Raw genomic sequence first — 14,366 nt, forward strand, 5'->3', positions numbered from 1 at the left:
GGTTTTTGAATCGTGTGCACGTTTATTCAAAGTCCATTAAAAAAAATAGATGCAGAAACATTAGCAAATCCTATTTACATCTGTACACATAAATATTCAGCCAGAATCCAAAAAAGCAACAAGTCTTTGTACATTATTGACACGATTCCTGACGACACACGGAGAAAACACGTTAAAATAGCTGCTGTACAGATAAGACTCTTCGACGGATTCAAACCAGATTCAAACGTTATAAATAGCTGGACAGTGAACATTGATTAAAAGCTAAGATAAGACACATGCCAGTGCAAACACATGGAAACTAAATGATTCAAAGCGACTCGTGATGAACGACTGATCATAGAATGTTTGGCACAAAAACACAAAACGTCCTCAAAACTGTTAACAGTTTTCACCTCAGTATTGCTGACGAGGAGCAAAGACTTCAGACTCAGAACAAAATGTTTATCGTAGAATCATGATGTATTTTTGATCGTCTCCGTGTTTAAATGTATTTTTTAAAACTGAACTTCAACTCTTTAACTCTTCGAGTTCATTTCAAGGATTCTTCACGAAATGTTGAACAAACATCGTTTCTCTCGATATCCTTCGTAAATGTTACGAGAGTCAAAAGATTTACTTCCATTAATATTAAGTTTATCTGTTCCTTGATTCTAAATCCTACTGTGAGACGATAGAAGACGACCTTCAGTCCGAGTGAAGATGTTTTCACGCCTGAAGTTAACCTGGAAAGAAATGTTGAGATTTAAACAATGAGACGATTATCACGATTAACATGAAACAGTAAAACATTTGTGTTTCTTTGAGGTTATTATGTTTGTCCTTTAAATCACAAAGTGGTTTAAATAGAAGGGATTTAAGAAAATATTCATACACTTAAATATCGCAATATTTCTCTCCAACAGTACCTTATTAATAACATGCAAACATTCACAGCGTTTGTCCATTTTGTGTTGCAATTAAACTGAGGACGAGAGGATACAGTGAGTCCAGCAGCTTTTAAAGCTTCTTCAAGAGTCATGTGGTCTGTAAATACTACAACACCAGAGTCAAGTACTGGACAATACTACACATATATACTTGTTACTTCACTATCACAACACCAGAGTCAAGTACTGGACAATACTACACATATATACTTGTTACTACACTATCACAACAACAGAGTCAAGTACTGGACAATACTACACATATATACTTGTTACTTCACTATCACAACACCAGAGTCAAGTACTGGACAATACTACACATATATACTTGTTACCACACTATCACAACAACAGAGTCAAGTACTGGACAATACTACACATATATACTTGTTACTTCACTATCACAACAACAGAGTCAAGTACTGGACAATACTACACATATATACTTGTTACTACACTATCACAACAACAGAGTCAAGTACTGGACAATACTACACATATATACTTGTTACTACACTATCACAACAACAGAGTCAAGTACTGGACAATACTACACATATATACTTGTTACTTCACTATCACAACACCAGAGTCAAGTACTGGACAATACTACACATATATACTTGTTACTACACTATCACAACACCAGAGTCAAGTACTGGACAATACTACACATATATACTTGTTACTTCACTATCACAACAACAGAGTCAAGTACTGGACAATACTACACATATATACTTGTTACTACACTATCACAACACCAGAGTCAAGTACTGGACAATACTACACATATATACTTGTTACTTCACTATCACAACAACAGAGTCAAGTACTGGACAATACTACACATATATACTTGTTACTACACTATCACAACACCAGAGTCAAGTACTGGACAATACTACACATATATACTTGTTACTTCACTATCACAACAACAGAGTCAAGTACTGGACAATACTACACATATATACTTGTTACTACACTATCACAACACCAGAGTCAAGTACTGGACAATACTACACATATATACTTGTTACTACACTATCACAACAACAGAGTCAAGTACTGGACAATACTACACATATATACTTGTTACTACACTATCACAACATCAGAGTCAAGTACTGGACAATACTACACATATATATACTTGTTACTTCACTATCATGACACCAGAGTCAAGTACTGGACAATACTACACATATATACTTGTTATTACACTATCACAACACCAGAGTCAAGTACTGGACAATACTACACATATGTACTTGTTACTACACTATCACAACACCAGAGTCAAGTACTGGACAATACTACACATATATACTTGTTACTACACTATCACAACACTAGAGTCAAGTACTGGACAATACTACACATATATACTTGTTACTACACTATCACAACACTAGAGTCAAGTACTGGACAATACTAACAAACACACTCTATATTAGTGTAAACACGTAAAAAAGTACTTACTCTCATCGTCGGAGTCGAAGCCGAACAGGGAGGAACAGGCGTCCTTGGAAAGATGACTCTTCAGGTCTTCAGTGCAGGTGAAGGACGACAGACACTTGTCACATCGATGTCTCATCTTCTCGGCGCTGGACTCCGTCTCCACCGGAGGTTCACACGGCGCAGGTTCCTTCTTGATCAGCGAGTTGATGAGCTCCTGAGACATGTTCTTCTTGGGCATGGACAGGCGCGACTCGTCCAGGTAGGACGTGGGCGGCGGGCGAATGAAGGGGGTTTGATAGAAGGGCTTGTATTTGGTGTCGTCGGGCTTCAGAGACTTGTGTTCGGTGATGTGAGGCTCGCAGATCTTCCTCTGGATGCCCTCAGGTGTCGTGGTCGCCGTCTCGCTGATCCTGACGTTGATGGACTCGCTGGGTGTCTTCGCCGGAGATCTTCTCTTCGGCGTGGAGGACGACGCGGCAGGAGTGACGACGGGACTTCCATTGACAGGAGAACCTAAACCTTCAGCGTCAGTGCAGGGAACATGTTCCGTGGTTTCATCACAAGCCTGGATCATCTCGTCTTCGGCGACGACTTCTACTCGTTCCACCGTCAGAACTTTCTTCATGGGCTTCCACAGCTCCTCGATCTTCACCCTCTGCTTCCACGGAGCTTCGGAGCTCTCGCTGGTCTTCTTGCTGGTCCAGGGCTCCAGCTCCTTGCTGAGCGGCAGGCGGGTGTAGTGTCTCCACTCGTGGTCGTACAGACTCTGCTGGTCCAGGAACGGCTGCTCGCAGTTGGGGAAGGGGCAGGTGGGCGAGAAGGGTTTGTGGGAAGTCACGTGACGATGCAGTTCGGACAGAGTCGGGAAGCGAAGGTCGCATTTCTCGTGGTAGCAGAAGAACGGGAGCAGCTGGTTGTGAGAGTTCATGTGATCCTTGAAGTGCTCGTAACACATCAACACCCTGCGGACACACAAACACACTTCAGTGAAGGTCTCCAAGAACTACAGTTTTACCATAAGGTACTATAATCCTAGTCAGTGATGCCAAGTAATAGAGTAATACTTTGAAGCCTCACAGGATGGATTTATAAATAACCAACATTTTTGACAGATTTTTTGAGCCGTGTGTAAAAGATAAAATCGGTCTGAGGTCAGTTAAAAAATACACAAGTTTCACTGTCGATTCTTTTCTTTTTTTAATAAAAGATTTTAAGTCAAATGCAAACAATCAGTGGAACTTTAGCTCACATGTTTTCTTCTGCTGTAGACTAGCAACGTTTTGGGAAGAAATATTTCATATTTATTTTGCAGTTTTGGGGAGAAATTTGGCTCCTGATTCCGGGACGTCCATTTTGTGCTGCTAACAACAACTGGAGCATTTAAATGATTCTGAGACAAAGGCAATGGTTTTAGCAAAAAAAATGTATTATTATTTTTCAGTGTTGGAACAAAGAAGTACCTCCTAGTTTTGTGGCTTATTGAACTTTAAAGACTCCGCTATGAAAGGACAGGAAAAGCGAACAAGTTTCGACTGATATGATCTTTCTTGACTATATTTCGGCACAAAGAATGGTTTCCTAAAATGTTATATTTTTCTTTTGTCTACAATATGTAAGTGTTTGACTGGATTGACAAATATTGTTTTGTAAGTGCCTTTGCACTTTTATTTATTTGTTTTGAGGGGGGGGGTGATGTGGTTTCTGTTTTTTTTTCTTGTTTGAATATGAATATTCATATGAATTTTGAAAATAAAATAATACAAAAAAATAAATAAAAGATTTTAAGTGCGCCTTATAGTCCAAACAATACGGTAAGTCATAGCAGGTCCATCACGTCTCACCTGGTACAAAGAGGGCATTTCCTTTTAGACCAAACGAAGGTCTTCTCCATCACGTTCTCCTCAAGGATATGAAACCGAACGACGTGTCCTAAGAAGCTGGAGCCGATCTTCAGGAAAACCTTCTCGCAGGTGGCAGAGGGACACAGGTGTCCCGCCAGGAAGTTCTCGTCGTGGCCATTTTCTGCTGCTCCTTCGTGCTCCTCTGTGGCAGATGTGCTTCTGATGAACACCACGCCGTCCTCGATCACGACGTCCTCGTCCTTGATGTCCAGGAGCGAAGGAATGACCTTCTGGTTTTTGTCACTTTTGAAAAGATTCGTCCTCTTCTTCAACAACTTCAAGACATTTCTGATGATGCGGTTTCTTCTCTGAAGTTCAGGAGAGTTCACGACGTGGTTCTTCCTCGTGCCGTCCTCGCTGGAGACGACTTGAAGGTTCACCTCGGCCGGACTCTGGTCGCTCGCCTTCGCTTCGAGTCCGTTCGACGCGGCCGTCGAGGCGTTGGTGGCGTCGACGGCCGTGCGCTGGAACATTTCCGTGATGTGCTCCTGCATGTGACCTTTGCCCCCCAGGAAGAGTTTGGAGCATCCGCAGATGATGCATCGCTTCCTCTTCTTGAGGTGAGCGATGGCGTGTCTCATGATGTTCAGGCCTTTGTAGTCTTTGCGGCAGAGAGTGCAGTGAAACTTCAGGTGGGCGTATTTTTGAGAGCGGAACGCCTTGTCGCCCTCTGACATCTCACCTTTGACCTGAGGAAGACAATCGAGAAAGACCATCAACCCGAGCACTGGAGAGCAGATGTTGTTAAAATATGTTATAATTAATTGAACCATATAGAGTTAAACCCTTAAACTAGTCGCTAACATAGGGGCGTAAAAAATGTTTGATACACTTAAAAGTATCAATCTCTGAAGTTTAAGGATGTAAGGAAATGACAACTTTACTGTAATCAATCATCTAGATTTAACACACATTTCAAATAGTCACTTGATTAACTGATAATCTTTCATATTTAATTCATATTAAATAATCCTATTCTTGCATTGGATTCACTGACTGCAACACAAAGCCGAGGTCACAAAGCCTCACACACAGAAAGATTAAACAATCCCAGACTCCCAGCAAATCTGTGGACACCTGTTTGAAAACTCCCACTGAAAGACACAACAGTCCAGTAAGTCGCTGGGAACAAACTCTCTCTAGAAAACAACAAACCTTTGGTAAGTTTCCACTACGATCACGTGCGACGGCCATCTTAGAATCAAGTGTTTACAGTTACTGACCAATCCTACATTCACATTTGACTAGAGGCGTTAACCTGAATATTCTACTATAAAGATCCACCATTTTGTCTGATCTTTGCGTTCTGGCATTCGAAGACGTCTGCGATAGATCTCTCTGCTTGCTAGCGCCCGTGTTCACGTAAGTTTGTCTCTGACTTTTGCATAATTCACTAAACAAGCATTTTTCTTAAACTCATCCAGGTGTCTGTCCTTCATTCCATCACCACATACGAGGCTGGGGAGGGTCGGTTCATGGGAACACAAAAAACCCTAACAACTTGGTGCCGTGACCCGGAAACCCCTAACAGGATCAATGAAATACCGCAAGATCCCAGCAACCACTGAGGACGAGAGGATACAGTGAGTCCAGCAGCTTAAAAAGCTGATGTTTGGACATATTTTAGTTTTAAAATTTAAATTGAATCAGTTACGACTTCGTCAATAGTCATGTGGTCTGTATATTCAGTAACATCGGGTATCAGCGAATACTACTAACACGGCATTTCCATTTTTGTCTCCATGTCAAAAGTTGATATGATTAGTTGGCTCGGTGGCAAAGCATTATGGTAGTTGTAGTTACTTAGAGGGTTGTTACGAAGGATAGCGCATCATATGCAATGTTGAGTTTGCAAGTCTCAATAAATGTTATTAATTAAACAAATATGTCAATCACTACTTTTATTGTGGTTTTCTGAACATACCCCCGCAATAAACTAACAATTGATGATAAACCCAGACTTTCTGTTTATAATTAATGTAGTAAAAAAGGTCAACATTTACAAATGCTGGGAGATTTTGTGAGGAATTGACAAATAGAAACTGAGAGCAACAAACCTTCGGGCTGGAGTGTTCTGACCCAGTACCGTTCATCTCAGTTAGGGACGTGGATTCTGGCCCATCTTCTCCATAATTCATGGGATGCAGGGATAAGAGCGAGTAGGTGTGGAACTCCGACAAAGGGCTAAAAGATGATTTGGAGGAAGAATCTTCAGGGGCAGCAGGGCTCTGGGTCCGGCTCTCAGAGATGAGGGTTTCACACGAGTTGAGAGGTTCTTGGACTTGTTTGCTGAAGGTGCTGCTACTGATGTCCGGACAAGTCCCGAAGTCCTGAAGCTGCTGCGGCTGCTTCTCCTGATGTGCAATACTAAGAGCAAGTTCATTCTCCAGGAGAGGCATTTCCTCTTCTCCGTCCGTTTTCTCCTCGCCGACGCCGTCGTCTCTGAGGAGGACTTCGTTGTCGGGGTACGACACGTCGTATCTCTGGAGAGGCTTCCTTCCTCGTTTCTTCCCGTGATAAGGAACCTTGGCTTTGACCATCTTCACCTGCTCCTGCTGCTGAAGACCCTGCAACCATCTCTTCCTGCTTCCCTTTCTTTTGAATATCTTACTCTTCACACAGCGCGACAGATATTCTCTGTTGCGGCTCAGGCTGCACTTGATCGGGGGAGCGTTCTCTTTAGTCATGCGATTGCGTCGCAGAGAATACATGGACTTACTGCGTAGACAGGTGTGTTTGAAATTATAAAGAAATTCTGGATCATCATCTCCAGGATCCACCTCGTCATCCGACAACAACTGCCTCGTTTTGTCGCGCCTTCTCTTCCATTTTCTTTTCTTCAGTATTCCGACGTTGTCTGGCTCGGCGCCCTCTGCTGGATCCTCGTCCTTCGACGGCTCTTCAAGAACCTGCTCGTTTTCATCTGAAGCGACGACGTCCTGGTTCGAAGTGCCGTCGTCTGCAGGTGTTTCAGTGACGCTGTTGCTCGGGGAGAGATGTGTGAACGTGTCCTTGTCTTCGTCTTTCATTTCTATTAGCGCAGCAGCTTCCACGTCCTTCTCAGGCAACAGATTCAAACAATAGTTTCTGAGGGTCAGAAGGTTCCAGAACTCAGGGTCAAAACACAGATGTTCCTTCAGCATCTGAAATTTAATGAGAAAAAAGGCACAAATTAGGTTTTGCATTGTACAAGAAACAGGATTTATATCACCATGTATCATGGAGTTCACAAGTTATTAAATCTATGATTTTTTTATACCATTTTGGATTGAATTTAGGAACAACTCGACAATGAAACCAAATTGAAAAACTAAATAAATAAATACATACAGCATAAGATTCGGAGCAATTTTAACCTAATGTTTATTTAAGCAGGACTTTTTGGTCCAGTAAAAAAAATAATTTGGATTAGGACATTTAAAAATAAAAATAGTTAATAAATAAATCTTACTGAATATTAAATTGAAATTAAAGTAAAAAATTGTATTTATTAATGGTTCACATATTTAAAAGTTTAGAAAATGAGGTTAAAACATAATTTAATACAAATTAAGACTTTTTTTTGAGATTAATGAATTTTAATTTTAAAGATTTACAATTGAGATTCAATTTAAGACCAACTCGACAATCAAATGCATTTGTTACAGTTTGTTTAACATTGAAGTTTTTAGCTCGTAGAAAAACAAGTGTTAGTCATGAAAATAAACAGTCAATCTCGACATTTAAAAAAACAGTTTTTTTTTTTAATTAATGTTACCAAATATATACATTTTAAACTAACATAAAATCTCACTTATCATGCGTACATGTTTTCTTTGCAAATGTGATTCAACACATTTGAAGACTAAGGTTTATTTGTAGATCATGAATTGAATGACTTTGATTTTTGAAGGATCCGCGAGAGCCTTGGAGACCTCCTGAGGGATCAATAAAGATCTACCTAACCTAACGTAGAATCTCTGAATCCCACCTGCAGGATGTTGAAGCGGACGTTGGTTCTGACGGGGCTGCTGTGAAGATGCGGCTCCTGGTCCGGATGCATGAACAGCTGGCCGACGGTCTTGTACGCCTCCAGGCTTCGCTCCTGGCAGAAGACCAGTAATGCACACGCCCTGCAGATCTCCAGATCATGGGGCAGCAGGAAGGCGATGGTCTTGCAGATGAGGGACCTGGTTTCATTCTCGGCCTCCTTGTCACACAACTGTAACGCCCTGGCACACAGTTCGATGCAGACCTGGACTCCTTCGCCCCCTAGCTGTCGTGATTGAAATAAACATTTAAAAACAACACTTTAATGATGATAACAGAGAACATTACTTTACTGTTAGATTCCTACCTCAGCAGTGACCAGCTTGATGAAAGGGAAAATGGCTTTGACGTTGGTGGCGGACGAGGCGAGCTGCAAACACTCTGCAAGAAAACCTTCTCTTGATGGATGAGCTCGGAGATGCAACCTGCTCCAGATGAACACCAGGTCCCTGAAAGAAACACCAAGAGTTTTATCGTTTGTTTTCTTCACGGCTTTGGAAAGAAACCAACATCTATTAAAGACAGAGAAAAATGCCATAAAACTAACTTGACAGCTGAAAAAGATCAACGAGTACCAAGATGGCCAGAACATGCACAAAGAAGTACCATTTAATTGATCACTATCCGAACACAGATCCCACAATCCTTCTTTATAACCCCTTCTGAAAACACTCAAACATTTTCCACATTCTCACTTTATTCTTCTCTTCTCAAAAACCAACATTCTTTAATTATCGTAACATGCGACAACGTCAAAATATTTATTTAACAACCCTTATCTAAACTTCAACATTGCATACGAGATGTCATCTCTTTCAACCCTCTCAGTAACAGTAGACTGAACAGGTACCATAATACTTTGCCGCCCAGTCAACCAGCTGTCAATCACTTTGGACATAACTTTGAGAGATGAAGAAATTGAATGCAGTATTGAAGCCACCAGACAGCGTGAAGAAAGGCATCATGGGACTTCCCCCCGTTGTTGGCACCATAATTAAGGTTGGTGCAGAAGTAAGTCTCTCCCACTAAGTTTTGTTGCAGTTGTGTTGAAGTTTATCTACCAAATAAATCACATGTGTGTAACAGAGTGAAGATATACTTTAATAGGTAGTACTGTGTGCCATAACATTGGCGAGACAGCGAGAGAGAAGGTGAACAGCTACTACTCACACTTTTATGGGTCTATCCGACTATAATCTCACTAGAAATGCTGTATTCCATTTCACAAGGTCACTCGGGTGATTTCCTGAAGGATGTTCACGTCTATATCCCGAACCCTTCATTACACCGAGAGAGAACGAACATGAGCAAATGACTCGTTTCATTTTCTTTCCTTATTGCCTTTTCCTCTCACACTCGACAGCCTCATCTTATCAGATGAGAGCGATGTTTCCATTACAACCTCACTTTTACTACCTGCTGCTCTCATTCCTAGCAAAGGAAACAACCACTAATCCTTGGAAATCTTGATTCAAGACACATATTGAGTTTACAATTAAATGATATTAAACATATATTGTGATCTTTCCTTTTTCCAAGAAACAGTGTGATCAGCAAATAATAATTCAAAAGTTTCTTATCAACCTTTTGTCTTTGAAACATTCCATTAAGCCAAAGTTTTTGGGAAATCGTGGCCGACATATGCTCCTCACCAGCCAATCTTTCAATCCCATTTCAGTGATTGCTTCCTTATCCGAGTGACTGTGAGAATCCGTGTCCTCTAATCTTCTGTCCCCTTGATCCCATTCAGGCTTACCTTCTCCAGATTACTTAGATTAACCTTCCTTCCATTCTCAGCCCTCGACCGTCGAAAACACCGGCGAGTGTAAGAAGCATGAAAAGAACCGTCTTCTATAAAAACATCTTCAACCTCTCTGAAGGAACATTTATGGACGAAGTGTCCATTTTTATTTCGACTATTTCTTTTCTAACGAAAGCTTTTCACGTTGTCGCAGGACATCAAGAGCAGAGAAGCCTCGACTCCCTCGTGATCTTTCAGTCGAGACACGTCACAGAAACTATCCCGTTTGATTTGATCAGACTTGTACAGCGAGTTGATTTAGAAAAGTGCGAGTCGCTACAACGACGGATTGAAACTTGTGATAATGGAGGAAGATCTCACCATATGTAGTACATATCTCCCTTGTGCAGCTGCTGTGTGAGGAACACTTTGCACAGCGACAGCGGAACATCATCTTTCTCAACACTTTCCGTGTTGCAAATGATCTCCACTGCGTCCCGTCCATCAATGTCGGCCATCTGAGGAGAAGAAGGGAATGTTTAAAAAAAAGGAATCTTCCTTCAGGGTTGAGTTTTCCTCTTACTTCCTTATGAAGGTGCTCGTGAAGCGAGGACTTGTGGAGGCAGGTCAAGTACGCCTGATGGAAGTACAGGTGTTTCCTTGTCGTGGGGTTTTCTAAGCAGCCTTTAGCCAGAGCCATGGCTTCTTTCAATCTCTCACAGGCCTGCAGATAACGAATCCTCAGCTCCAGGAATATCGGCATCTCCGAGCTCAGGTACTGTTGAACTGTGTGAGGAGAGAAAAAAACAACATTAAAGAACGGATTCTGTGCAACAATCATTTCTTATCGAACTCAGACACACCCTCGGCCGGCGACACGTCTCTCTCCTTCAGGACTGCCTGCAACACCGAGGCCTCCCACGGGCCCCCAGAGTTGATGATCAGCTTGACATGTTGCATGTAAACGTTTCTGTGCCTGAGAAGTTGTGAATGGCACTCCTACCAAAAAGAAAAGTTGTCAGTTTATTTAAATTTGCTGTTATATTGCATGAAGTTAGACAAATGTATCAGCAAATAAATCAATAGATAATTAAATAAACAAGATATTGTTGTGAAAACTTTAATTGTAATCCAGTATGATCACCTTTGAGCATTTTAAGGTGTTGTCTATGACTTTTAGGAGGGAAAATTATCTCGACAGTTTAACAAAAGTTCGCAAAGGTCAAAAAACACAACTTCCTTGTTCGAGTGCAATAAAAGAAACAATCTCTTTAATCTATCGATCATTGAACCCGAGCCTGCACCAGAATTCTAAAGAGGCAAACGTCCGTCTGAAAGATGGTTTAAAAATACCATTTACAAAACTAAACCTTCAATCTGTGGCTTGCATTTTAACTAATTTGCGTTATTAATTAAGACAATATAATCAATACATTATGAAACTAAATACCAACTTGAGTAAATTGTAATAAAGAACACAGCGTATTTGTGACTTACATGATACGAGTCTAGAATGTCCTTCAGCGGCTTTTCTCCAAATTCCTCTTTGCCAAAAAACAGCATGAGCTCAAAGAAGCTCCTGAAGGAAACAGTGGATTAGTTTTGACTTGTAAAAGAAAAAAAAAGACAGAAGTTTATATCAATATGTTTGAAAAACAATTACAACTCACCTCAAAATAACTCACTTAGCTTTATAACAATTACATTTTTTCCATTTAATGATGAATAATACGAATTAATTGAGTATAATAAAAGAACATTACAGATCGTTACAAATTAAAAATGTCATATTTTTGAGAACACAAACAAAAGAAAAGTATGCTGTGATAAAGTATGTAAAATAAATACTCTGTCTTCCCTTTACAATCAGCATAATTATCATCATTCAATGTGTCTTGTGAGTGAAACAATAAAACCACATACAACGCCAGGCTGCTGAGAACATGGTTAATATGCTGACAGTCGTCTGGGAATCCAGTCGTGGCTTTGGTGAGACAACACAGAGCTGTTCGCAGAACCTTCAGCTGCGGGAGTGGAACCTGCCACCTGCTCGTGTATTCCTCCACCAACTGTGAACACAAGATCAATAAAAATCATCAAAGCTGGACTCAAGCTGGTGAAATGTTTTGTACAAAAGACAAAGTATTAAGGCTTCACTTGAGAATATTCACCTGCCAGTAAAGTTCTGATGGTTGCATATGGTCAGAAATAAATGAATATTGGCAATAATAAGGTGGGATTTTCCAGAACAGGTTATTTTGGGACATGAGAACATTTAGGGAAAGATATGAGCCAGGAAACAGATTTTATTTAACACTTACTAACCACCTATTCACACAGACTTTAAACATGAGATGATTATATTGCAAACAATCATTCTTCTCAAGAGCATTTCTAATGAAAACAGTCCCACATAACACTGAATAAAAACAGGACGTTACTCAAAATTCTAGTAGTGATTTTGAGAGGAGACAGAATACATGAGTAATGAGTCTTAAACCGTTTGTGTTTATTATTTTTTACCCATTTTATTCATTCATTAAGTATAAAACATGAACCTTGTTGTAAACAACATCAATACAAGTGACGTAAAGAAGTAATTGAAAATTATGAACAGAATAAAATAATCTGAATTATTTGCCATCAATGCTCTGGGTTGTAGTGGTAGTGTACTAGTGTACTAGTGTACTAGTTTACTAGTGTACTAGTGTACTAGTTTACTAGTGTACTAGTGTACTAGTTTACTGCAAGCCTTAAATCTGAGTTCATCTTACAATGTAGAAGGGTTTCTATTTCTACGTCAATATTAAGTTTATATATATATATATATATATATATATATATATATTATGAAACTTCATGCTTGTTCCAACATTTATATTGCGACAGAAATCTCAAAAGCGTTGAAACACTGGAGTAAGGATCACACAAATACAAGTTTCCCCACTACTGAAAAACAATTAAATCGATTTGAAAAGTGACACTTGATGACTGAGAAATAAGTACATGTATTAGAAAGTAAGATGCACTGGACGGTAGAGTATTTGAAGAATGATTTACATGTAATGATTATGTTCATACACAAAAACATGAACACATACAAGCATCTAAACATCAGATAAAGTATCAACTCCATGAGATTAGTTTAAAACAAGCATGTTTTAACACTAGATCTTATCAAGAAGCACTTGAGGCTTGTTAGCTTCCCTGTTAGCATTGCTAGCATGTTACGCCAAAACCCATAAATAGTAGTTAAAGAAGAACATATATGATGGTAGCGCACATTATCTAAATGTTTTCTGTTAATGTTGACCGATAAGCGTGTGTGTCCAGAGTGTCTCCTCTGACTGACGTATATACGTGATGTATGTCCGGATGCTAACACGGACGAGCTAAGCTACAAACACAGCACCACACGGGCGGATATGAGGCCAAAGCGGGTCGAACTTACCTGACAAAAAGCAGAACAATATTCTTTACGCTTCTGCGGGGTTGAGTCGTGACAGTGTTTCTCACAGAGCGCGTCCAGAGTGGATTCAAGCCCGTCTGTCTCCAAGTCGCTCTCGCTGTCCGCCATACTGGCTGTGTTGTCCAGCGCATAGCCGGGGTTGCCAGGTCGAGCTCAGCATCCTACCTTTCCGCACATCAGAAATTAAAACTGGCAACCCAGGTGACAAACTAATACACGCTTTGTTTTCTTTACTTTATCTTTGCTTTTTTGTGGGAATATTTTTTGAATTCAAATCATTTAATATTTAATGAACATTAAATACTGTTTAATTAAAGAAATAAAACAAATCCAAGAATAACTGGAAATAATGAAGACGTTTGTATAAATAGTAATATTACACTTTATAAATATTATCATTTGTGAAATAAATTGATGTTTGTTTCTTTATTTTCCGGTTGTTTTTGTTTATAAATGTATTTTTCTTTGTCATGATTTTACATCTCGAGGTTTTTTTTACTGTTTTTTAAATGATTCTAAATGAAATATATTTTAATCAGATACAACAAAATAAATATTTACCTTTGTGATGTGATGGATGGAATACTATACTTTCTTCTGTATTTATGTTTTTGTTTGTTGTTACACAAATACTTTTTTCTTAAGGATCTTAAAAAAGAAATACTAAAATTACACCATATATATTTATATATATTATATTTATATGCCTCCTTCAAAAAGCATCTTAAAACCTATTTATTTTATTAATTTGTACTTTTTCATAATTATCTTGTTGCTGCTGTGTTTATCACTGTGTTGTCTTGACCTTTTAACCTTTTTAAATCTGTATGTAT

At 39.6% G+C, this 14,366-nt stretch overlaps 1 protein-coding gene across 2 annotated transcripts; it reads right to left on the reverse strand.

Annotated features, from left to right (window-relative positions):
* Position 1: 1 nt before the first annotated feature.
* LOC148067985 (zinc finger protein 654-like) lies at positions 2 to 13,677 on the reverse strand. Of its 2 annotated transcripts, XR_015713148.1 has the most exons (13): positions 13,516 to 13,645; positions 11,988 to 12,133; positions 11,562 to 11,643; positions 10,928 to 11,063; positions 10,648 to 10,850; positions 10,446 to 10,582; positions 8,631 to 8,772; positions 8,265 to 8,549; positions 6,352 to 7,437; positions 4,235 to 4,983; positions 2,415 to 3,355; positions 909 to 964; positions 2 to 725 (listed from the first exon to the last, which is right to left on the reverse strand). XR_015713148.1 is itself a non-coding variant. In XM_087803474.1 (12 exons), exons 1-12 carry the CDS (start codon positions 13,639 to 13,641, stop codon positions 721 to 723), a joined length of 4,038 nt encoding a protein of 1,345 aa, XP_087659600.1. In that variant the 5' UTR covers positions 13,642 to 13,677; the 3' UTR covers positions 2 to 720. The 2 variants fall into 2 exon arrangements, 1 of the variants encoding a protein (XP_087659600.1); XM_087803474.1 differs by lacking the exon at positions 909 to 964 and having other exon boundaries at positions 13,516 to 13,677.
* Between the last annotated feature and the right edge of the window lie 689 nt (positions 13,678 to 14,366).

This window comes from Callionymus lyra, chromosome 12, assembly GCF_982586985.1.
Source record: "Callionymus lyra chromosome 12, fCalLyr1.hap1.1, whole genome shotgun sequence".
NCBI classification, from domain to species: domain Eukaryota; kingdom Metazoa; phylum Chordata; class Actinopteri; order Syngnathiformes; family Callionymidae; genus Callionymus; species Callionymus lyra.